The sequence below is a fragment of the Tenrec ecaudatus genome, chromosome Y (assembly GCF_050624435.1).
Source record: "Tenrec ecaudatus isolate mTenEca1 chromosome Y, mTenEca1.hap1, whole genome shotgun sequence".
Taxonomy (NCBI): Eukaryota; Metazoa; Chordata; class Mammalia; order Afrosoricida; family Tenrecidae; genus Tenrec; species Tenrec ecaudatus.
The window spans coordinates 2,667,507-2,692,905 of NC_134549.1; the positions used below are offsets into that span (position 1 = coordinate 2,667,507).

Below are 25,399 nucleotides of genomic sequence, written 5' to 3' on the forward strand. Positions count from 1 at the left end.
AGGGTGTGTATTCTATCACTGGCAAGAGCCATGACTAAAGGGCCTCAGCATCTGACTTAATTACTGCCTCAACTTCAGTCTTTGGATTGAACTGCACCCACTCCAAGGGAGACATTTCCTTGAACTTTCATGAGTTCTATGGGACCTTCAGCAATTTGAAGAACCCGGAGACAGGAGTGAATATATTGAAGAGAAGAGTGGCAGAAAATTTAAGCAGACTATTACCAAGAGTTGGACTGTTGGAACTTTTCAATTTCCAATTTTTCAGGACTAGTTTGGTATTGATTCTTATAGAATAAGTTATTACCACACAGGATTAAGATGCACTGATATTTATTTGTGGTTGGAATGCAAAAAAGTAGAAACAAAGGAAAGAACAGTATTTGGAAAAATAGGATTTGAAATAGAAACAACTGGAAATCACATGATAGAATTTTGCAAAACAATGACTTTAAAATTGAGAATGTGAGATAGCTGTATAAAAACAAAACAGACAACATACTTCAGGATAATGTTATTGAACAAGGAATAAATGAATTCATCTACACCTGAATAAAGCATGTTTAGCAATTGTGGGAGTGGGGACAACCACAAAAGTGAATGATCCTGCAGCAGATTCCAACAGTAGCTGGATTGCTGTGTCTTCTAAAGATGTGTTAGAGAGAAAAACTGAGCTCCACACATATCAGGCATCAACAAGGCAACAGGACAATCACACAGGATGGACCTACACACCTGACTATGACACCCAGGTTTCATGCTAGCTTTGTGCATAGGAGGCACACAAAGGCAGGCAGACGTTATTCCAAAGCTACTTTTACTGGTAACTCTTGTCTGTCCTATAACCACTGAATATTGTTTGGGAAAGCTTTGGGGTGTTTTTGTTGGTTTATTTTTTTTTAGTTTTACACTTTTGTATTAAGCTTTAAAACAGCAAGATCACTAAGCCTCATGCATGTTGCAAATAAACTCATGAAGTAAGTTAAGGTAAATCACCCCAGCATTTTTATTCATTAATATTCATAAATCGATAAGCTTCATTTGAGATTTCAATTTCCTATTCAGTTTGAACATAACATAAGAACATAAGGAAGCAGAGATCCCCTGCACTACTAACTCATTTACTTGCTAAGAGTAAAACTGAGTTAAGTGGAAATGATTATATATTTTTCCTTTTCCTTTTGAATGTAAACAATGTAACAAGAGTGACAATCCTGAAATTATAATCACCAAATAAACTCAGGGTAATTGTCCACGTTCATTAGGAAATACAGCATAATAAAAATAAATAGGCATACTATCTACACAGCCCATAACACCAAAGTTATCAGCTACCCTGATAATCATCATCTGAAGACAAGCTCTCTTCACACACTAAAGTGCACAGAAGGAGCCCTTGGACAAATAGGCTGCAGTCTGCATGCATGCTTTCTATATTTTAGTATCATTCACCTTGTTGAAAGAAATGGAGGATTTTGGATCACTTGACTGCTTTCTGTATTAGTATTAGTTGTTACTGTGGCCTACAGGCAATGAAGGATTTTTCTCATAAAATTGACCACAAGAATGGTTACAGCCCTTTATACCAGTGGTTTTCAAACTCCCTAAGGCCGCCACCCTTTAATACAGTTTCTCATGTGGTGACTCCCCAACCATAAAATTATTTTTGTTGCTACTTCATAACTATAATTTTCTTATTGTTATGAATTAGATGAGCTCTGTGAAAGGGTTGTTTAGCCCCCCAAAGGGATCTCAGTCCACTGAGAACTACTACTTTAGGCTGACCAAATGAGGGTACTTGGAATAACATGAAAAAATGTTTATTTTTCAGTTTTGAGTGATTTTCTAGATGTTCAGAGACTAGTTTTATATAGTTTATATAGTATAGTTTGCATCTCCTTAGGTAAAATGCTTGGGAAAAGCAATTTGCTTTTTTATAAGGTGGGAAACTAGTTTGAAAGCAAAACTGGGGCAGAAAAGATCCACACATTTGAAACAATTTTTGTTAGCATCCTGTCTGTACATTTATAGTATTAATATAAATTATTTTGGATAATAAGGAAGAAAATATGAAACGAGCACAGGTGGAAGAAGAAAGCCGCAAAAAAGCCATTGCACATTTTCAGATCACATTAAATGAAATTCAAACACAACTGGAGCAGCAGCATATCCATAATACCAAACTCCAACAAGAGAACATTGACTTGGGAGAGAAGTTGAAGAAGCTTATTGAACAATATGAACTAAGGGAAAAGGTAAGATCATTTTGTTTATTTAGTCAACATTAATGAAGTCATTTAAGTGTGTTATTAATTTAAAAGTATTAGCACTGGAGATTTTAAAATTATTTAAAATAGAAGCATTAATTGTGATTATCACTTTAATTGCTCAGGCATTAGTGGATTTGGATAAATGAAGTAATTTATAAATGGAAATAATAAAGTAGGGTTGGACATTGAGCTACTAACCACAGGTCAGCAGTTTAATCCAACAAGCTTCTCCAAAGAAAAAGGATGATGTGTCTGCTATAAATATTAAGTTTGAGAAAATATTTATGGGTTGTTATGAGTTAGAATCAATTTTGTTGAAGTAGGTTGGTTTTGGTTTATGATAAGTATCTTCTACGTCTGATACTGAAAGATCATGAATTTTTTCTTAACATTAACATTTTTAATATAGACATTAATCCACATCCAAAATATAATATATCTCAAGCAAAATATTCTATATACCAGATTTTATGAATTTATATATATATATATTTGGACTACATTTAATATAAATTAAGAATTTATATGTACAACTGGGGTAAAAAAGAACTTATATCTACACCTATAAATTTCCTGGAAGAACATGTGGCTGAGTCATTGAGAATGAGTTTTCAGCTTTTTCAGTTATTTTACTAGCTAGCCTGAAAATCTAGCATTGTTTGATAGACTTTGCTATATAAAGTAAGAGACAAATTATATAGTTAACATGTTGATAGATTTTTCCTCACTTTGAGACATCGAGTTGTGAACTTTAAAAAAAAGCTTATCTTCTGCTTTTGTAATTCTTAAAGCCTGTATAATGTAATGCTGTTAGTTGGTGTCTCAGATTCTTAGTATTGCTGTAACCAAAACTATAGATTCATGGTTGATAATGTAAAGAAAAAGAGTAATTTTTTAGGAAATTTGTTGAGAGGAAATTCATCAAAGCAGCTTAGCTTGGACCTCGGTTATTATGATGGCTGATTTCAGAATTTAGGGAACATGTTGATAATAAGTAGTAAGTTCTGATTCAGAACAACCCTGTGAACAACAGAATGAAACAGGGTCTGGCTCTGCACCATCGGTCATTCTTTCAATCGATCTCATTAAGGGTCTTACTCTCTTCATTGCCCTTCTATGTTAACAAGCATGATATGGGAGGCATCAAATTCAGGATAGCATCTGTGTCTTATGAAAAGGTCTGTTTATATTTAGTGCAGGGGTAGATACCTGATCTCATTTTCTACCCCAGAAAATTTTAGTTTCTTGGTTCCTTCACAGAGCCTAGTTTTCTAGTTTGTGTTTGTTATACAAATTTATGCTTTGTAGATGAGGGGGTTCTCCTCTTCCCCTTCCAAAAATGGAAAAAAGCTTTCATAGCACACATTTTCCCCACAAAACCAGCATCGAGCAATTCACTATGGTTAGTACATCCAGTGGCATTGCCTGGGAAGGTTCTCTCAGGTCACAGTGATTCTTTTCATAAAAGCAGTTTAGCTTGAACCTCATTTTTTATGATGGCCGACTTCAGAGAGCAGCATGTGGCTGTGAAATTTTGTTTCCTGCTCAGGAATAATGATGCCACAGGAACTGTTGTGATGTTTTCCCCTAACACTATTGGGGAAAAAAAACTCAAGTGCACAACTTGTTTTCTCATTTTAAAAAGATGAAATGTTGTAGATGTCAGATCTTGTTCTAGAAGTATGTGAACTTCCCAAACGGACCAAAACATTGACATGTAGTGCCTTTGGAATTCGTCCTATCAGGTCAGATTGTTAATCAAAGACTGTTTGTCAGAATTTTACTATTTGCAGGTTATGGAAAGATTGCATAATAGTGTGCGACAAAAATGGCCTGATTTATGGCAGACAGGTTTTAACACCATGACAATGCACCTGCTCACACAGTACACTGTTGTTGTTTTTTTGTCAAAAAACAGCATGCCTCACTTACTCCATGCACCCTTTCACCTGACCTGTTCCATGCGACTTCTTTTTGTTTCCACGAATTAAGAGGTTCTAAGTAAGGACAGCAACTTGACTATGTAAAAGAGGTGAATAAGAAAATGAGGGAGGAACTGTCAGCCATCCAAACATGAGTTGGACAAATATTTCCAAGAGTGGAATCGCAGATTTGACAAATGCATTAAGTGACATGGAGAGTACTTTGAAGTTGATAATGTTTTTTTTTTTAAAGTTAAATACATATCTTTAAAGAAAAATTTCTGGGGGTTATTTTTGGGTTCCTCCTCGAATACTACTAAGGGATAAGAGATTTTTTTTTTGTGTGTGTGTGCATATATATATATATTTGTATATGTAAACTTTTATTAGCATACAAGGGGACCCTGTTTGCTAACACATGGGTACATTAGTAGACTCAATCATGATAGTGATTGAGAGGATGATACAGAACCAAACTATTTTGCTTTTTTTGGGGTTATTTATTTTTTGAAAATAGTTTTGATGACATATATTTCACATATGATACAATTCAATCAATCAATTATATTAAGAAATATGTGCAATCCTCACCACAATCAATTTCATATATATTTTTCTTGTACTCGTTAGCTTCTCATTTCTCTTCATCCTCCCTTGCTGTGACTCTACGCAAGCATCAACCCATTTAATGTTTATAGCTTTGTGTAGCCTGCATTTCATATACAGAAAATCATATAGAATGTAAATAGGAAGCAGATCAAAACAATAACATAACCAACAACAATGAACAAAACATAGAAAACCTCATAGAAAAGTAAGCAGAAAATATTAAAACTGAAACAACTTTACTATGAGTCAAAAGGAAAATTAAATGATAGATATGGCATTTTAACTAACTCCTCAGCCATAAAGGACTACACATTTCAATCTGATAAAAATATTCTCATCCACCAACCATGGTCAGAGAGGATTCACCAGAAGCTTAATCCATGGTGTGAACCCTGCAAATGGATTTTGAAAGGTTTTCACTGTCATCCATAGCCTTCTGCAAATAAGGTATTCACAGTTTAAACACTGATCCCATACATTTCCACCATATGTCTCTATCAGTTTAGTAAAGGGGAGGGACAGCAGAAAAGAAAAATGCCCTCAATGAGATGGATTGACACAGAGGCTGCATCAGTGGGCTCAGGCATAAGAACAATTGTTAGGATGTCAGCATAGGACCGGGCAGTGTTTCCTTCTGTTGTACATAGGGTTTCTATGGATGAAACCTTGATGGTCCCTAAGAACAACAACCCATTCCCTCAGATTTGGGTTTTTAAAATTTATAATCCTTGGATCACATTGGCAGGTGCGCTTCTTCATGTAGATGACTCTGCTTATTTGAAGACAAACAATTAAGATCTTAGATACTTTTTTTTTAAAAAGGAAGACCCAAGACACTATTCTTTCTCATAACCAGGCATAATCTTTTTTTTTTTTTTTACCACATTTGCTATCTCAACCATATATTCCATTATTTATTCATGACCTTTAGCATGAAGCAAGGACATGGCATAAGAATTAATTGTTCTTATATAGGCCTAGAATTAAGTGTGAACTCAAAATCCATTTGTATATCTGGTTTATGTGTGTCTCTTGAAAGACACCATTTTTGTGATGGAGAACATTATCCCCCTTACACATAGGTAGTTATTGTTTGTGTCATTAATTTATCCACTAGTATAAAATTTAAAACACTGTTGAGAAAAGGAAGTCTTAAAAGTACCGGCCAACTTGATGTTATAGGGTATGAAAATAATAATTTATAATTTATCAAGAGTTCATGAGGGAAGGCAGGCGAGAGAGGGAAGAAATGGGGAGGTGATATCAGGAACTCAAGTGGGAAGAGAATGCTTTGAAAATGATGATGGGAGCATCTGTGCAAATGCGCTTGACACTGAATGAATGTATGGATTGTGAAAAGAGATGTAAGAGCTCCCAGCATAAGTATTTAAAAAAAACAAAGAATAAGAAAATAAAACACATATAAACCACAAAAAATGTACTGACTAACTTCAGATTGCAATATATGAATTAAACAGATTACATTTGTAAGTAACTGGGCACAATTTAAAGAGGGGTTTGTTGGTAGGGCAAATTTAGCAAAACACCCCTTCACCAAGGCAGAACCATGTCTATCAGATTAATACAAGCCATAAGTAAGCAGGGGAACATTAAAGCAATGCATTTTAAAGAAATTTTTTTGCAACAGATGCAGTACATTGTTTGCTTATTTGAATACTGCTTCCATGTGTGTTGATGGTGGATCCAAGCAATATCAATTTTTAATTTATCGATGCAGTTGTGAGAATATTACATTTTATTTATTTTGAGGTTTAATCTAAATTGAGACTGCATTCTTTTCATCAGTAAATGTCTCAAGTTCTCTTAACTTTCAACAAGCAATGCGTGTAGTCTGTGTATTACAGTTTATTAAATGAGTCTTCTGGTCCTGTTGGACCATTCTTCATTTAGTTAAACTTCTTTATTACATCATTTTATTAGTGTATTTTTCATTTGTATCTGTTTGTAATATCACCTTTTACCTATTATTCTGGGTGTTTGGATCTTTTCTCTTTTTTCTTTTGTTAAATTTGCTGGTGTTTTGTCTAGTTTGTACTAAAGAACCAATGTTGATTTTTTGCATTGTTTTGTTTTCCATCTCATTTAATTCTGCTTTGCCCCTTCTGATTTCTTTCCTTCCTTTATTGGAGGATTGAGTTCTTGTTCCAGTTCTTGGAGGGATTGTGTTGGGGTGTTAATTTTAGATTTTTTTCATGTGTCTGTTGATAGCTATAAATTGACCTCTGATTACTACTTTCATTGTGTCCCAGCGATTTTGATATGTTGTCTTATCAATTTCATTTGTCTCAGGAATTCTTTAATTTCCTAATTTACTTGCCTCATTACCTAGTCATTTTTTAGTATTGTCTTGTTCAGTCTCCTTGTGTTTGTCTTTGTTTTCATTGTTTATGTTTGTTGATTTCTATTTTTAGAGCTTATGGTCTTAGAAGATTGATTTTAGGATTTCAATTGTTGAGGCATGATTTGTGGCCTAGTATGTAGTCTGTTCTTAAGAATATTCCATGTGTGTTGTAGAAGAAAATATACTGTATTTTTGTTGGATGGTTCTGAATATGTCTGTCAGGTCATTTTTGTTGATTGTGTTATTGAGTTTTTTGTGCCTTTATTGAGTTTTCTCCTTCTTTAACCCCCACTGGTTTATTAGCACATAATATATAGATACCAGTGTATAATTCAGTAGTTCTGTCATATCAAGGAGAATTGTGTAATCACCACCACATCAATCTTTGAGCATCGTCCACCATGGTTAAATTGCCTTAAAAATCACAATCTATTCTAGTACTTCTTCCTGTCTCCCACCCTTATTATTTACTCTCAAGATCTTTTTCTCCACTTTTGACTCTATCCTCCAACCCCACATTTCCTATAACCCAGTGGTTCTCGACCTTTCAAATACAGTGACCCTTCATACAGTTCCTCATGTTATGGTGACCCCAAACCATAAAATTATTTTTGTTGCTACTTCACAACTGTAATTTTGCTACTGTTATGAGTCAGGTGAACCCTGTGAAAGGGTCGTTCAACCCTGCAATCCACAGGTTGAGAACTGTGGGTATCTATTAATATCATTGTGTCTGTTACCTTCATAGCTGGGATATACAAGCTTTTCTCTTGATGTCCTTTCTTTCCTTGAGAGATGTGTATTAAAGTCTCCTAGTATTGTTCGTATGTTTGCATTGTATCCCTTATCAATTCTGTGAGTATGTGATTGAGGTATTTCAAGGATCTTTCATTGGGTTCCTATGTGTTTTTATAACAGTTGTATAGTTTCCTGAGTTACTTTTCCCTTTATCATTACATAATGTTCTTATCTCTTATTAGGTTGTTTGCCTTGAAGTCTTATCTTCTCCGAGATTAGTATTGCTACCCCTGCTGTCTATTGGTTCCTGTTTGCTTGGTACGCTATTGTTCAGTCTCTGATTTTTTGTCTGTTCATGGCTTTGTTTGGAAGGTGTGTTTCTTGTAGGCAGAATACTGGTGGATTTTTTTCTGATCCATTCTGCTACTCTGTCTCCTTGCTACTGCATTTAGTCCACTAACATTCAGTAAAATTATTGATGTGTGTTTCTTACTACCATTTTCCTTTATATATGTGTATGTGGTGTTTGTATGTGTAATGTGTTTAGTTTCTTCTTTCCCTCCTGTGTTATTTCCTTGATTTGGGTTTTGCTCTCTGTTGGTTTTTATAAGGAATGGTCTTGTATGTTGGTTTCAGGTTATATGTTGTTGCTGCTGGGTGCTTTTTGTAGTGGTGGTCTGTTTTGTAAATTCATTTCACCTTGTCTTGGAATACTTTATTTTACCACCATAGTTGAATGTTTATTTTGCTGGATACAGGCTTCTAGATTGACAAATTTTTCCCTCTATTGCTTTATATACATTACTCCATTGTCTTTGTGTCTCCATGGTTTCCAGTGAGAAATGAGAAGTTATTGTTATTGTAGACAATTGGATGTAGGTGATTTATTTTTTTTCTGGCTGCTTTTAGTATTTAACTTCCCTCTAGTTTCTTAAATTTCCATCAGACTTTTGTTTTCTTTAACTTTTCTCTCTTTGCTGTCTTCACTGTCCATGATTTAACTTTATTTTATTTAATTTACCATTTCTTTTCTTTGAAAGCACTAATCTATTAAGACCTTCCAGCGATTATTTTAATTATGCAGAAGAACCCACACCTCAACACTAGTCCATTCCAGAAGGAACCTTCAAGATACAATGCAGTCAAGTTCTGAATCAATTTTTCCGACAAGAAATCATAGAAAACATGAATGAGTTTTTGACCACCACGTTTTTACCCTATCCTTGCCCTTTTATACAAAACATAACACAGAAATTTCAAAGTAAATAAGTTCAGAGTTAAATAATATAATTTAAACAAGAAACATTGAAAAGGTTTTTTAACAACTATAGTATGGCCCATACCTTGAGATTGATTAGGATCTGAATCTGTGGACACAAATGTGAACAGGAGTTTTTCCCCTCTTTGCCTTTTTTCACTAGGACCTGGCTGGCTTTTTGTAGAAGAAAATCTGTATAATGTGGTCTGCTGTTAGCATTCCTTAACTGTTTGCTAAAAAACGTTACTAAATTATCATCAACAATATTGATAACATGGTTATCATGATGATTCTTTAAAAAAAACTCTTCTATAGGACCCATGTTTTTCATCTCAAAACAGTACAAATAATAACAAATAAAAAATTATGGGAAAAACGCTTGGAACACAGCTGCAAAAGGTTTGAACAATGTGTACTAACACCACCAAAATACCAAAAACACAGTTTTTTTTTAAACAAAAATCACGTGCATCCTGTTGGATTCCAATGTTTTGTTCTAACTCCAAGGCAAAATTTTCTCAACATTTCCTGTTGAAAGCTGTCATGAATGGCAAATCAATAATTACTTAACACTCAGACATTTTCAAATGCTCGGTTTATTCACTGCAAGCACGCATGAAACAACCTAAAAATAACTCAGACTACTATGGATGAAAGTGTTGGGGCAAGTATGAGCATAAGGTCATAATAGCAGCACTTTTCACACATATCTTTCTAGCATTGTAGTCCCAATAAGCATTGTCTTCATCTGTGTACTCACCCGGGTAGAGTTGGAGAGAAGGAGTTGATGTCCTAGCTCTCTGAAAAGTCAGTGTCTCTGCCCAGGTTTGAAGGGACAGTTTGGCTCTTTGACGTCACCCATGTCCCAGTCAAGTCTTACTGGGTTTCTCCACACTTTAGGTGCCTTGACTTTGGTCAGGTTCTGCACACTTTTGCGGTGGCTCCTTGGACTATCTGTTGATTCTTGGTGATGGTACTTGGCCTTAATGTCACACTTTATGTCTTCTGCTTTGTTGCTTCTGAGCTAGATGGCCGCTTGTTTGCCTTTAAGACCCCAGATGCTATCTCTTTTGATAGGCAGGCACCATCAGCTTTTTTCACCACATTTGCTTATGCACCCGTTTGTCCTCAACGGTCATATCCTGGAGGTGTGCACCCAATGATAAGATTTTTCGGTTCTTTGATGTCGCATAACTGATCCCTTAAGAACCATGTGATCACATAAGCTGGCGTGTTCTTCCATGTGGGCTTTGTTGCTTCTGAGCTAGATGACCACTTGTTTATCTTCAACCTTTAAGCCCCAGATGCTATATCTTTTTATAGCTGGGCACCATCAGCTTTCTTCACCATATTTACTTGTCCACACACTTTGGCTTCAGGGCTTGTGTCGGGAGGGTGAGCATCATAGAATGCCAATTTAATAGAAGAAAGTATTCATTCATTGAGGGAGTACTTGAGTAGAGGCCCAATGTCCTTCCGTCACCTTAATAATAAACCTATAAATATAGGCACATAGATCTATTTCCCCATCCTCATATATATTTGCATATGTACATGTCTTTGTCTAGACCTCTACAAATGCCCTTTGCCGCCCAGCTCTTTCCTCCATTTCCCTTTACCTTCATCCTGTCTCACCATCATGCCCATCCCCACCTGGGTTTCAGCTATACCTCTTAATTACATTGCCCTTGATCATTCCCTACCAGCCCTGCCACACCCACCTCACCACCAATTTGGATCACTTGTTCCCATGTCCCTGGGTTTATTAACATTTCCTTACCCACCACCTTCCCTTATCACATATCCCCCTGGAACTGTCAGTCCCATTGTTTTTCTTCCAGATAGTTTATCCAGCCTATCTTATTTAGACAGACCGTGAAGATAATAGCATGCACAAAAACAAGACAGAGGAAAACCAAGCAACAGTATACAACAAAACAACAAGAAACCACTGAGAAAGAACAAAACAAAACACAATGAGAAAGAAAAGCTTGTAGTTATATCAAGGATTGTTTGTTGGCCTTTAGGAATGTTTTCCAGTCCAGTCTGTTGGGGCACCATGCCCTGGCCCCAAAATCCACTTTCAGCATTTTCTGGGGACCTTGCTGCTCCTTTCCCTTCCTGTTCTTCTGCACTCCCCCAACGCGTTGCCTCGGTGTGGTGGGATCAGGTCGGGCGCAATTCCCACACTGTGTCTCTAGTGCTATCCCCTGCAGGGCCATGGGTCAGTGAGGGACGTCATATCTCCTAGTGGGGCTGGCCATGTGGTCCTCTCTGTAGATTGGCTGCTCAAATTTGGGTAATCATCCTCAGGGCCTGGTGGGCCAGGCTGTGCTCCACTCTCTTCTCCTCCCTCTTCATCTGTTCCTGTGTGCTTTCATCAGGTATGTCCCTCTCCCAGAGCTGCAGAGTCTTCTGCTTCGTAGTGATTCCAGGTTTTGCTTATTATTAATCATTGATGCCTATCATAAGTTCTTCAGCTCATTGACTTCCTCTTCTAGTGTTTAGTAATTTTCCCCAAATCATATTTGGTCAAAGGGAGTTCTTTTTTAAATGCAACTAGTGTTTCCAAGATATTTCCTGATAACCTGAGAAAGGACATAGCCATTGAAAATAGTTCACCATTGTACTCTTGAGAAGTACTTTTTCTTATAATGAAACCTGTTAAATAACTTTTCTAAGGTAGTACTTAGGAGGTACATGATACAAAGAGAATACCACAGCATCAAGGTTCTGGTTGTCTTTTCCCATCTCTTCCTACTTAACGTCAAATTATTGGAGGACAAAGCCTCATCGTAAACCTGGCCTGAACAGTGGTTACTATATCCAGTACCAAGAAGACCATGAGGAATGGGGCATGGTAGATCTATGGTGTGTGTGGTTCTCTTAGGAGAAATCCAAGCTGGTCATATTTTTCCCACTTTTTCCCCCAGTAACGTTATTTTGAATCTTTGGAGAAGATTGACATAGCAGATTATGTTCCTACTTTGTAATTTCAACATTCTTGGTTACATTCTTCGTGTGTGTGAAGATTCTCATCATTGTCATTCAGTTTATACCAAACATTTTAAACATACATTGAAAACTCAAAAGAAATTTGGAGGAAAAGGAAAGTTCAAACTTTTAACAATGATGTAAACAACATAAACAAATAATTGAAAATGAAACCATTATTCCATATTTACCAAAAAATGATCCAGTTCTATTTTCCACACCTATCTGTTTGTAAATATTCAGGTCCTACTATATTGCAGGCTTAACATTTCTTTATATCTTTTTTAGCAGTTTTATTGGCATATAATTATACACACATTTCAATAATTCAGTCACATTAAGAAGGGTTGTACAATCATCACCACCATCAGTTTTAGAACATTTCCTTCATTCTTGAACTCTTCATTACTATCTCCCCATTTCACCCCAACCTTCCATCCCATACCTCCAAGGAACCATTATTCCAGTTGGTATCTATGTCAGACAGGGCTCTCTAGAGAAACAAAACCAGAATGCTAATAAATAAATAAATATATGTATATATATATTAATAGATAGATGTATAACATAATAAATACAGTTAATTAAATTATAAAGCAGTACAGATGGCTCAGTGCAACTCACTCCCATGAGACAGTTGTGAGACACTGGCAGTCCTTCACATCTTGTGGGCCACCGGTAAGTCCTCTGTAGAGTAGTTCAGGCTATCAGGACAGCAAACAGCAAGGCTGGTCACCCAACTGTCAGCCAGATGACTGGGTCCGACTGTCCCCACCTCAAAGGATGTAAATTCCATGGATGTGGTGAAGCAGGTCTTGGAAGGAACCTCAGATTACAGCAACACAGTCCACTGGTTAGGTGTCCCACAGGTAGTTGTAACTTGCAAATTGAACACAACAAGCTAGGCAGCCGCATACTGGTCTGATAATAAAGAGCAAGAGACAAGAAAGACTAGACTCACTGAGCCATTTATCTCTCCACTCTTCAATTAATCCCATTTGTGTTTATTGGCCAGGTTGGCACAATAAACTACATAAGCATCTATAGTTTTACCTATCATGGATTTTATATACAGATAAATTTTTAAAAATAAACTAGCAAAGTACAACAGATTAAAAATTCCATCAAAAAAGAGGCAGAAAAGATTCAAAACTAGGACAAAGTTAAATGGATCATAGAGGAGATCAAATGATAGGGTACCAAATTTTCATCTAACTGCATCTCAACAATCTACTTTCAAATGCAAAGGCCCAGCTTAACCTGAAAAGAACTAGGTTTATTTCCAAAAGCAAAAGACCAGCAAGCCAGTCTGTATTTAACCTGAGAGCCCATTTGCTTTGGTCCCTACATCAAATCACTAAGCATTAATCCCTGTATAGTTACTTGTTCTTACCACTTCATAAACCTGAGAACATAACAATATATATTGAACTTGTTTGTAATTAACATTTTATTCCACATCATCTTCTCCAAGCTTATCCATGTTGTGTGGTGATTTGAAAATACATTTTTGTTATTCTCTGCTTAAGTATCTATTGTATATATGTACTTATTTAACGAGTATGTTGTTTCATTATTTTGCTATTGTGAATATTGTTGTGATGGACATATTATGTTCCTTTTTCTATTCCTATCTCTTTTGTTAGATCACTAGGATACATACCTACTTATTTAGGTATCATACATCAGAGTAGTTACATAAGGGCTGTGACTATATTGTTTTGAATTCCCACTCGTAATGAATGAAAGTTCCAATTGCTTTATTTCACATCTCACTTGTTATTTTCTGGTTTTGTTTGTTTATAATTTGGCCTATGAGTCAGTCCTGATTTATAGGTACAGTATGTTGTGTTTGTAAAAGGCTGTAAGTCTTAACACAGGTAATCTAATCTTTATTCCATGAGGTGCCTGGTGGCCTTTGAATCCTAAACCTTGCAGTTATCAGTCAAATGGTTATCTAGCAACACCATGCTGTTCCCTTGCCTTTCCTCTTAAAACAAAACTCATTTCCATGTTGTCAGTTCCCACTGATAGAGACCCTGTAGGTAGGACAGATAGAACTCCTCCATTGGGTTTCTCTTTATGAGAACAGAAGTCCTGTCTTTATTCCTAGGAGTAGCTGTTGGTTTCAAACTATTGACCATGAGGTTAACAGCCCAATGTGTAATCATTCTGCCACCAAGGCTTCTTGGCCTTACCAGTGGTTATGTAATAGTAATTCATAATGGTGTTAATTTGCATTTCTTTGATAGTTAATGGTATTGTGAGCATTTTTGTGTGTTTTAGGGAATTTTAGTACTTGCTTTTTGGTTTTTATCTTTTGCCCATATTTTTCCTACTAACTTATGGAAGTTATATATTGTTCCCAAGAGCAGCTTGCATCTTCACACAGCATTTGTGTGTAGTAATTGATTAAGTCCCAGAATTTAAGTTTACTTACACACTTTCTTTTGCTAGTGTTATTATTTAAGAAGAGAGAGAATTTCTAGTATCCCTATTCCATCAATTTATGTAATCTCATTTACTATCATTGAAAATGTAAAATTCTTCAGGATAGCATTAAACTAGATTTGCTTTCAGTCCATAGAAGCCAACTCCATGCTTTGATATATTTTATTAACATGAATTAGTACTGCGTGATTAATGTGGGTGCTTTTATCTGCAGTGTATTTTATGTTGACGTGAAGTCCATTGGCCTGCACATGCTACTTTCTGTATCTTGGCACCATAGGTAGAAAAAGCAGAGACACAGTCCACTGGCCAAATTATGGCCCTATTTCACTCACTAGTGTCCCTCTTTGGATTTAAACTTGGCTGGCATAAGACCGCTCCTCTATACAACAGTCTCTGCCAAAGTGCCCTCTGCTAAAAGTGGCTGACTGGGTAGTATGATTACGATTGAAGATGGAAAAATGAACACTATTGATGAGTGCATTAATTTGTGTAAAATATTGTGAGTTTTTAATGGTTTACAAGATCCTGAGATGATACATTGAAGTAGTTTTGTATTAGTTTTGAGGAGTAGGGAACATGTAGCTGTTTATGCTATCTTCTTGTACCATTGTAATTACTTTTTAAAAAAACATAACCACATAATAAGTTTGCCCTTTAAAATTTTAAAAATAATTACTAATAAAATACCTAGGTCTTGTACAAATTTTACTTTCTCTGGTTGTGTCTGTTTAAAATCAGTAAGAGGCAAATGAGGTCTTACTGTAAAAAGCCTTTTTAAGAAGTTTCCTTGTCTTTGTGTATGAATATTTATTGAAGACTCCTGCAGAATATACAATAAATTATCTTTGTTGAAAGGCACAAGATGGATTTTTAGGGCTTTATCAAAATAAGTCTTCAAGATTAAGGATGTCAACTTGCAAACTAAAAATGAATTGTCCCAGATAATGGTCTTGAATTTCAAATTAAATTCAGTGATTCAAAATAAGCATAATCATTACTTAGCGAAGCTCCTAAAAACATGTTGTCAGCACCACTTTATAAGTTTGAGAGAGGAGAAAGTCAGAAATTATTTGAAGCTGGATCATATGCTACATGACCACTGTGTTGAATGTGTATTATAGTTGTATAGCTTCCTCTTGTAACCATGCTTCCACAGGGAACCACCAAAGAAAAGGAAAATCATCACAATAGATGGAAATGATGACAAACCTATGGTCACTGGGAAAAATTAGACAACTTTTGGTCAGCAATTGGAAAAAAAATTAAAGTTAGAGTGCAATGAGCCTTGTAAAAGTCTCTGCCCTGTCAAAACCAGAATTATTTCTAAGCATTTGACTGATGAAAATTAAGAATAATATGTACCTATTTTAAATTACCTACAAATGCATCTCCTAAAGTCCCATTTAAGAATGGATCTTTTTACTAATCTGGTATCTCCTGGATTACAATTTTCACTTTTTAAGTAGCAGGCAAATATTAAAATACCGCATATACTCGAAATAAGCCGAGGTACCTAATTATTCCCTGGGAAACCAGAAAAACTGATTGACTCCAGTATAAGCCTAGGGTGGAAAATGCAGACACTATTTGTGAGTTTCAATAATCAAAACAAATGAAAATAAAATTACTAAAAATTGAGATATCAGTGGGGTAATGTATTTAAATATTTATTTTAAATAAAAAAATAAAAGAACTAGTCATTTAGTATTAGTAAGCCAGCACAGTAAGTGGCAAAAAGGTTCAACAAAAACAATAAGGACTCAACAATGATACCTTAAGAGTACTATTCCCTGAGCTCAGTCAGCAACCAAACTAAAATGTAAAGAGCTAAAATCCTTCAAAACTGGATACTTCATCATCATCTGTATCCCAATGCAGAGCTTCAGCTAGTGTGAGATCATCATAGACGCTGTCCTCACTGAGATCGCCGTCATCACCATCACTGCTGTCATTTTCATACAAAGCAGTCTTCACTGCCATCCATTGCATCACTAATACTATATTTCTGGAAGGCACGTCGCACCATGTCTTCTGGAATGTCTTCCCATGCATCTGGAACCCACTTTGCTATTAACTCTATGTCAGGCTTCATGAGATTTCTTCCTTTTGTTAGTTAGGCTTGACCAGATGACATCCATTCATGCCACATCCTTCGCACACGGTCTTTAAAAGGCATATTCAAAGGTACATCCAGAGGCTGCAGTACAGATGTACGTCCACCTGGAATAATGGCTAAAGTAACTTTATTAGATTTTGCCAGTTTTTTAAATGTCATTCGATAGGTGGGCTCTGAACATCTCCCAAACAAGTAATGATGGCTTTTTCTTTAAGGTCGTCGGTTCCAAATTTCTTCGAGCCATTCTTTTGTTCTGTCTTCATCCATCCAGCCTTTAACATGTGCACACACAGGAATTCTTGGTGGGAAATTGATCTTTTTTTAGGCAAGGTGTTTCTTTTAAAAAGAATGACAGGACATAGCTTAGTTCCATTAGCCAAACATGATAGAACAACTGTAAAGTGTTTTTTTTCATTTCCTGTGGTTTTGAGAAAAATGTTTTTTTTCTCCTAAATTTGTTACAGTTCTGTTACTTGGAAGATCAAAAGACATGGCAGCTTCATCCATATTCCCAATATCTGCCAGGTCAAAATTACAAATCCTTCTTTGTTTTATAATAAATGACTAGAATGACATAATTTTTTTCTTCAAGGTCCTGTGGCAATTTCTGGGAAATCGTCATTCTTGATCTCAAACATAGTAGGCCAAACCTATTCATGAAGTGGGTACACCATCCTGCTGACGCAGCAAATTTTGCAATGCCTGGTGCTTTTTATTTTTCATTATTTGCCCTTTGTAGAGCATGTATGTGGATTCCCATACGTGTTACGTTTATGAAATTCACTCTCTGGAGCCCGAGAAAGAGACATTAAACCATGATGAGCATTTTCAGCTTTTGGAATCTGTTCCAAGTCAGCCTTCATTTTCTGCCAGTCCCTCACTTGCTTTTCATTAACACAGAATACCCTACTTGCAATACTGTTATTTCTCTCTTCTCTTTACACAACCTTCATTTTGCAACCAGTTTCATATGACTGGCGTTTTTGTTTGGGTCCAAGAGTATCTATTTCTAATAGGATTAAAAAAGACTTTGAAAAAGAACTTTTCATGGTAATGCCCCCCTCCCTTGCAACGTGTTAGCCAGGAGGGGTTGAGGGGAGTCCGTGTGGGCAGGGGATGCAGGATGTGAATTAACACAGAGACCATAGGGGAGAGATCGAGCGCAGGTACAGACACATCCTACCAATTCATTGCTGCCATAAGTGAATCACCACAGGTGTTTCTGCAAATTGGAGCCATCCACGTCATAGGATGGTTCTGATTGGTTAAATGTGAGTAAAGAAACATTCAACGTCCTGCAGTGTCAGCTGGGCTTTGAACAAACAACTGAGAAATGGCAAGCACCCGCGAGATAACGGGGACTTGTCCTGTTACCTCATGGAGCCCCAGCAAGATGTTACACCTCGCTGGGGTACCACTGACCCGTGTATAAGCCAAACCCCAGTTTTTCAGCACATTTTTTTTGTGCTGAAAAATTCGGCTTATACATGAGTATATACAGTAATTACTTTTTTTGGTCAGTCTTTTCAAAAAGATTTTTACATAAATATTATTTTATAAAAAATGTTTGCTGTTGCTGTCTATGATATGTGCAGTTTTAGACAAATTAGTTCAATGGTATTTAAATGTACACATCAGTGTAAAGTGGAAGGGCAATAGAAAAGAGGAAGGCCCTCAACAAGATGAATTGACAAAGTGACTGCATTAGTGGGCTCAGGCATAGGAACAATTGTGAGGATGTAACAGGCCTGTGCAGTACCTCATTCTGTTGGGCACAGTGTCCCTATGAGTTGGACCTGACTTGATGACACCTAACAGCAAACATCCAGTGGCTTTAATTACATTTTTAAAGCTATACAAATATTCTCACGTACATTCCCTGGTTGTTTCATGTTGAGTAACATAAACTCATGGAAGTTTTCAAAAGTTGATGTTGATTTGATCTTATGTAGATAAGTCTTAAAGGAACAATACATGCCAGGCCAAAACCCTTTTCTAAACTATTGTGTGACTTTTTAAGAATATTGGGGTGTTTGGGTTTTCAATTTAAAGATTATTAAATGGCAGTAGAGTTGTGTTCATCTAGCTTTCTTGGCTCCAGAAAGCCTGAATGTCATAGGTTTTCAAATTCTGTTCTGAATTTTTCCCCTTTTCATTACAATTCTTATGTGAGTTTTTAATTGAAATAGTCATGATCAATGGGCACCATCTAATTCTTCTGATTTCATAGCAAAAGGGCATAATTCATGGAGGCTGTTAACTGTACAGTATATTATTTTTTATTATACATTTTGATTAAGGTATGATTTTTTTCCCTTTTCTTTTTTTACATTTCATTAGGGACTCATACAACTCTTATCACAATCCATACATATACATACATCAATTGTATAAAGCACATCCATACATTCCCCGCCCCAATCATTCTCAAAGCATTTACTCTCCACTTAAGGCCTTTGCATCAGGTCCTCTTTTTTTTCCCCTCTCTCCCCGCTCCCCCCTCCCTCATGTGCCCTTTGTAATTCATACATCGTTATTTTGTCATATCTTGCTCTATCCGGAGTCTCCCTTCCCCCCCTTCTCTGCCGTCCCTTTCCCAGGGAGGAGGTCACATGTGGATCCCTGTAATCAGTTCCCCCTTTCCAAGCCACTCACCCTACACTCTCCCAGCATCGCCCCTCACACCCTTGGTTCTGAAGGTATCATCCACCCTGGATTCCCTGTACCTCCAGCCCTCATATGTACCAGTGTACAACCTCTGCCCTATCCAGCCCTGCAAGGTAGAATTCGGATCATGGTAGTTGGGGGGAGGAAGCATCCAGGATCTGGGGGAAAGCTGTGCTCTTCGTCGGAACTACCTCGCACCCTGACTGACCCATCTCCTCTCCTAACACCCTCTGTGAGGAGATCTCCAGTGGCCGACACTTGGGCCTTGGGTCTCCACTCTGCACTTCCACCTTCATTCAATGTGGTATACACACACACACATTCTTTTTTTTTTTTTTTTGCATGATGCCTTATACCTGGTCCCTTTGGCACCTCGTGATCGCACTGGCTGGTGTGCTTCCATCTGGGCTTTTTTGCTTCTGAGCTAGATGGCCGCTTGTTTATCTTCAAGCCTTTAAGACCCCAGTCACTATCTCTTTTGATAGCCGGGCACCATCAGCTTTATTCACCACATTTACTTGTTCACCCACTTTGGCTTCAGCAGCTGTGTCTGGAGAGTGAGCATCATAGAGTTCCAATTTAATAAAAGAAAGTATTCATGCATTGAGGGAGTGCTTGAGTGGAGGCCCAAGGCCCTTCCGCCATAAGGTATGATTTTTAAAGAAGTTTTTGCTTATTTTGTAGTATAAGATTTCAGCTGGTCTTACTACTGATGTTTAATATTGGAAAGTTTATGTTTCATTATTTTTTACTTATTACAGATTTTAGGACAGGAAGAATACAAAGATACAAGTCTTTTGTACTCAAATTATTTGCAGATAGATATACTTTTGTTCTCCATCATAATTAGTTAGATCACTTTGTCATGTAGCATATTTCTTTCACATAGGATTTTGTAACTAGAAGAGTTATTATTTCTACATTTGAGAAGAGATGGTCTTATGACATTTATACATAAATGATTCTGACTTATTTCTGTGAGAAAATAGTGAGCCAGTTACTAAATATTTTTAATATGTGCCAGACCCTTAGCAATTGCATTTGTTTATAGTTCTGCAAGGCCTATATGAGTCATGATTAAAATCTGGCTATCGTTAACATGCCACACTCGTCTGAGAAATTTGGAGGTATTTAGCAAAACTAACCTCACTGCCAGTGATTCAGTTACTCCTAGGGGTTTCTGAGACCATAACTGCTTATAGGTTTAGAAAGCCCTGTCGGATCCTGCAGAGCTTCTGGTGGCTTGGAACTGATGACCATGCAAATTGCAGCCCAACTTGGGGGTATTTATTGGAGGAAATAAATCCAGAAACAAGGTGTTTAGTGATTGGGTTTAATAGTTACATTGCCATGTCCTTAGCTTGATATATTTCAAGTTTTATTTTCAGTGTAAGGCCAAATCACAATTAGAAAGCTCACTTTGAAGATCAAGATGTCCCTGGCCCAAGATATGTTATTTTTATTCACTGTTATATACACATGAAAGGTTAACATAGAATAAAACTCATAGAAGATGAATGGTACAGTTGAATTAGGAAAAGGTGAAGAATATTCTGAGTACTGTCGACTATCAGAAGAACAAACACATCTATCTAATCCTCAAAACTATTGTCATGGCTCATTAACAGCTTTTGTGCTGCCCCTCTACACAGACTTGTGTCTCCTCATAACATGTGCCAAGTACATGGGATAAAGTCTTACCATTCTTCCTTCTAAGGAGCATTAAGGATAACCCAAAGCTGTTCTACCTTGTATCACTAGGGTGAGGATGTTCTCATACATTTCGTTCTTATATACATGTGTATGGTTTGATTCCTAATAGTTTTCAGAGAGCCAAATTATGTTCCATATGAAGTTCTGACACCAACACTTCTTAAAAGTCCATTATGCTTCACTTCCATTATGCATTTCCATAATTTCCACTAAGTCCCATGTGATTGAAGGCGGCTAGACATGCAAGCATTTCTAATTTTGCCATCTTTTGCTGAGAGTCTGTTGTTTTATTAGGTATCATCTTTCTGATTCCTAACTCCCCAATTATTGTTTGAGCCCAGTGTTGTAACTACTGTGTCAGTCTCCTCTTTAAAGGTGTTCTCCCTTTTGCTGATGCTCTGCATTTCCATGCATGATATACTTCTCCAGGGATTAGTCTCTCTTGATAGTATGCCCAAGGTAGGCGAGATAAATATAAAAATCCTTACATCACAGTAGCTGTCTCACTGAATTTCTTCCTAAAAAGATTTGTTTGTTCTTATGAAAAGCAGTCTGCTACCATAATTCAAAGACATAAGTTCTCTAATCATATGCATTGTCCAGTTTTCACATGCATCTGAAGTGATTGAAATGTCCCTGACTCAGGTCAGTTGTATATTAATCTTCAAAATGTGACATCTTCCCTCTTTTCCCACAGCATGTTGATAAAGTGTTCAAACATAAGGATCTGGAACAAAAACTTGTGGATGCTAAACTTCAACAAACAAGGCAGCTCCTAAAAGAAATTGAGGAAAGACATCAGAAAGAGAGAGATTTTGTAAGTTGAGTTAAAAATATAAATTATTGCCAAATTTTTTAAACCAGATATTTAAAAATCTCTTATTCTCCATCCGTTGTATTACCGAGGCATATATTTGATTAATTTTTTTTGAAAGAGGGGTAACAGGGTGAGGAGATATATATGTGTATGTATATATTTAAAATTCAGAATAAGTTTATATCTTTTTATATAAACAATGTTCGGAATATATTGGATCAAGTTAATGGAAAGACTTGCGCTCATTTGATGCTTAAATTATTATTTCACTTTTCACAAGATAAAAGAATTGTGCCAATTATGTGACCTATAGGATTAGATTCTTTTTAATTTCAGAAACTGAACACATTAGAATTGCATAATGTTAACTATACTTCCTGAAATATCTTTCAAGTAGCTTAGAATTTGGGGTGAGCAAGATTTGGACGTCTCACCTTCTTATTAATGTAGCATTTAGAGATAAGTTTTTAAGTACTGGGATTTTCACAGAAAACTGAAAATGCCCCACTGGAGAAATAATTGGTGTTTTCAACTCAAAATGTAAATTTATTCACATGTATGCATATATTGGAGGGTATATAGAAAAGTACTACAACTGGAATTCCAGTTCATACATGCACATAATTATTCATACATATGTGTTTAAATGGCTAATGGCTACAAATTTTCTCAGCAAGTCACAGTGTCATTAAATTCCTTCAAAAAGAAACTATACTTATTGTGCCATTGGAAAAAGATGGTGAAATTAAGGCTGTCTCTGATTTTTAATAAAACTCAACTGGATATCATCCCAAATCTTTGACCCTTTACAAGTTTGTAGGAATGCTGCCAACACAAAATCAGTTTTAAAACAGTTGAGGAGGCTTCAAAGATGATCCAAGAGAGACAAGATCCATCAACCTCAAGAAAAGAGGAAATAAATTTTAGCTGGCATACAGAAATTGATGGGACAAAACCAATTACTATAGCTTCTTTACCTATTGAAATTGGGATCCTCACAAGTTTTGCAGTCAGTTTTAAATGAAAATCTTCACTTTGGCAGGTTTGTGACCCAGTGAGTGACAAAGATCAAAGTACAAAGATCAGTTAAGTTCAAAAAGCTTATCTTTATCAAGGGGTCATCTTATCAAAGAGCCATCCCATTACTTGTCTGTCAGTGGCATGTGTGTTTATACAATGCTGGAAGCTATGTCATCAGTATTTAAAATACCAGCAGTTTACCTAAGGTGAAAGGTTTCAGTAGAGCTTCCAGATTTAAGGACAGACTACAAAGCAGGAATAGGCTATCCACTGAAAATCTTATGGACATAATAAATACAGTGTCAGTTTCTGAAAAGCTCATGTAAAGAAGCAGAACACTGCCATTGAGAGGGCCAAAATATGAGAACCTTAGACTAGAAGATACTCAAAATATGATTGAAGAGAAGACACCTTCTGAAAATAGAGTCAATGAGCAGCCAACATTAAGGGCTCAGAAGGCAAATGTTTTGAGAATGATGATGGCAACAAATGTACATATGTGCTTGACACAATGGATCTATGTATGGATTGTGATAAGAATTGTATGAACCCCCAATAAAATGATTTTAAAAAGAAAAAAAATAAAACTACAAAAAATAAAGGAAACAACCAACACATGGTTACCTAGGTGCAGTAGGAATAGTTTTTGCCTAGGAGGCATTGAGTTTATATTAATGATGGTAGAGTAATTGTAAAATGATATTAATCATGATTGTACAATACAAAGATTGTATTCAATGGCACTGAATAATACATGTAAATGTTGTTGGAGGTGGTTTTCAATGGCACTGAATTATACATGTAAATTCAATGGCACTGAATTATACATGTAAATGTTGTTGAAGTTGGAGACAGTTTTGTTATTTATGTCTCTGACAGTTAAAAAATAATAATTTCACAAGCAACAATGAGAACCGGGAAGAATAAAATATTCTAAAATTCAGAAAAAATAAAAGTAGAGTCAATATAATGACATGGATGGAATAAAGCTTTGGAAGCAAAATCTTCCAGACCTTCATTTGCTGATAGGGCAGGACCCCAAATCAGTAGAAACAGCATCAAACATTAATTAACAATAAAAACTTGGAGTATACATAGAATGAATTAAAGAAATCTGGAAATTGTGAAAAATGAAATGGAATCCATACAAACTGACACTCTAGACATTAGTGAGTTGAAATAGAATCAGATTAGTCACTTGGAATCAGCAAATCTTTCAGTTTACTATGCTGGGAATAACAGATTCAATGTTATATTCATTGTCAAAAGATTATTTCAAGATCTATCTTGACATTAAATCTTGTGTGCGGTAGGATTATATCTATCCTCATTCATGGAAATCAAGTCAATACAACTTTTATGCAAATGTGTCCTCAACCAGGAAAGCTGGTGGTGATGAAACGAAAGAATCTTACTAACTTTTTCAGTCTGAAATTGACCAAACATGCAGTCAAGATATTTTAATAAATAGTGGTGATTGGAATGTAAAAGTGGGAATAGGAAGGAAGGGGACGGTAGTTGGAAAATATGGCCTTTGTGATAGAAGTGGAGCCATAAATTGAGTGGTAGAATTTTGCAAAACCAACATCATAAATACATTGTTTTCAAAAAGGCAAAAGGCAACTATATACTTCTCCTGATGGAACCTATAGAAATCTGTGAGAAAAGGATGGAGCTGACTAGATGGTTGTTTGTTCAGGTTGATGTTGAAAAATTCTTAAAGTTCACAAATACCAAAAGAAGACTTTGAGTCTCACCCAAATGACTTTGGTGACATCTCAATAACAGATTTGATGCATTGAATGCTAATGACAGAGAAGACCCAAAGAGCTGTGGGAGGACATCAATACCATAACTGACAAAGAAAGCAAAAAGTCACCACAAAGACATGAAAGAAAAGATCCAAATTGATGTCAGAAGGAACTCTGAAACTTGGTTTTAATCCTAGAGTAACTAAGACACATGGAAGAAAGGATGAAGTCAAAGAGCTGAACAAAGGGCAGCTTGTGAAGACATTAAAATATAGTGAAATGATAAATGCTTAGAATTAGAAAACTAAGAAGGAACATGCTCTGCATATCTTAAAAACTCAAGAAAAAAATCAATACACAACTTGCAATATTTAAAGATTCTGTGAAGAAAATATTGAATGTTGCAGTAAAGATCCAAAGAAGATGGAAGAATACACAGTAACTATACGAAAAAGAACTAGTCAATATTCCAGCATTTCAGGAAGAAGCATAAGAACAAAAACCAATGATACTGCAGAAATGGTTCAGGTTGCATGGTAAGCATTAACCAAAAACGGCTCCAGAAATTGATAGAATATTGATCAAAATTTTGCAGTAAGTCAATGAAGCACTGGAATCACTTGCCTTTGCCAAGAAATTTGGATCAACTGACTGGAAGCAACCCCAGTTTGTACCCATTTCAAAGCAAACTGGACCAACAGAATGCTC

General features: G+C 36.2%; 1 protein-coding gene across 1 annotated transcript in view; it reads left to right on the forward strand.

Moving 5' to 3' along the window:
* LOC142435632 (gamma-taxilin-like) overlaps positions 1–25,399 on the forward strand; it is a 57,799-nt gene that overhangs the window by 15,713 nt on the left and 16,687 nt on the right. The window contains exons 4-5 of the mRNA XM_075539852.1: positions 2,061–2,255; positions 21,801–21,920. Coding sequence (XP_075395967.1) covers positions 2,061–2,255; positions 21,801–21,920 — 315 coding nt within the window. The remainder of the gene's footprint in view (positions 1–2,060; positions 2,256–21,800; positions 21,921–25,399) is intronic.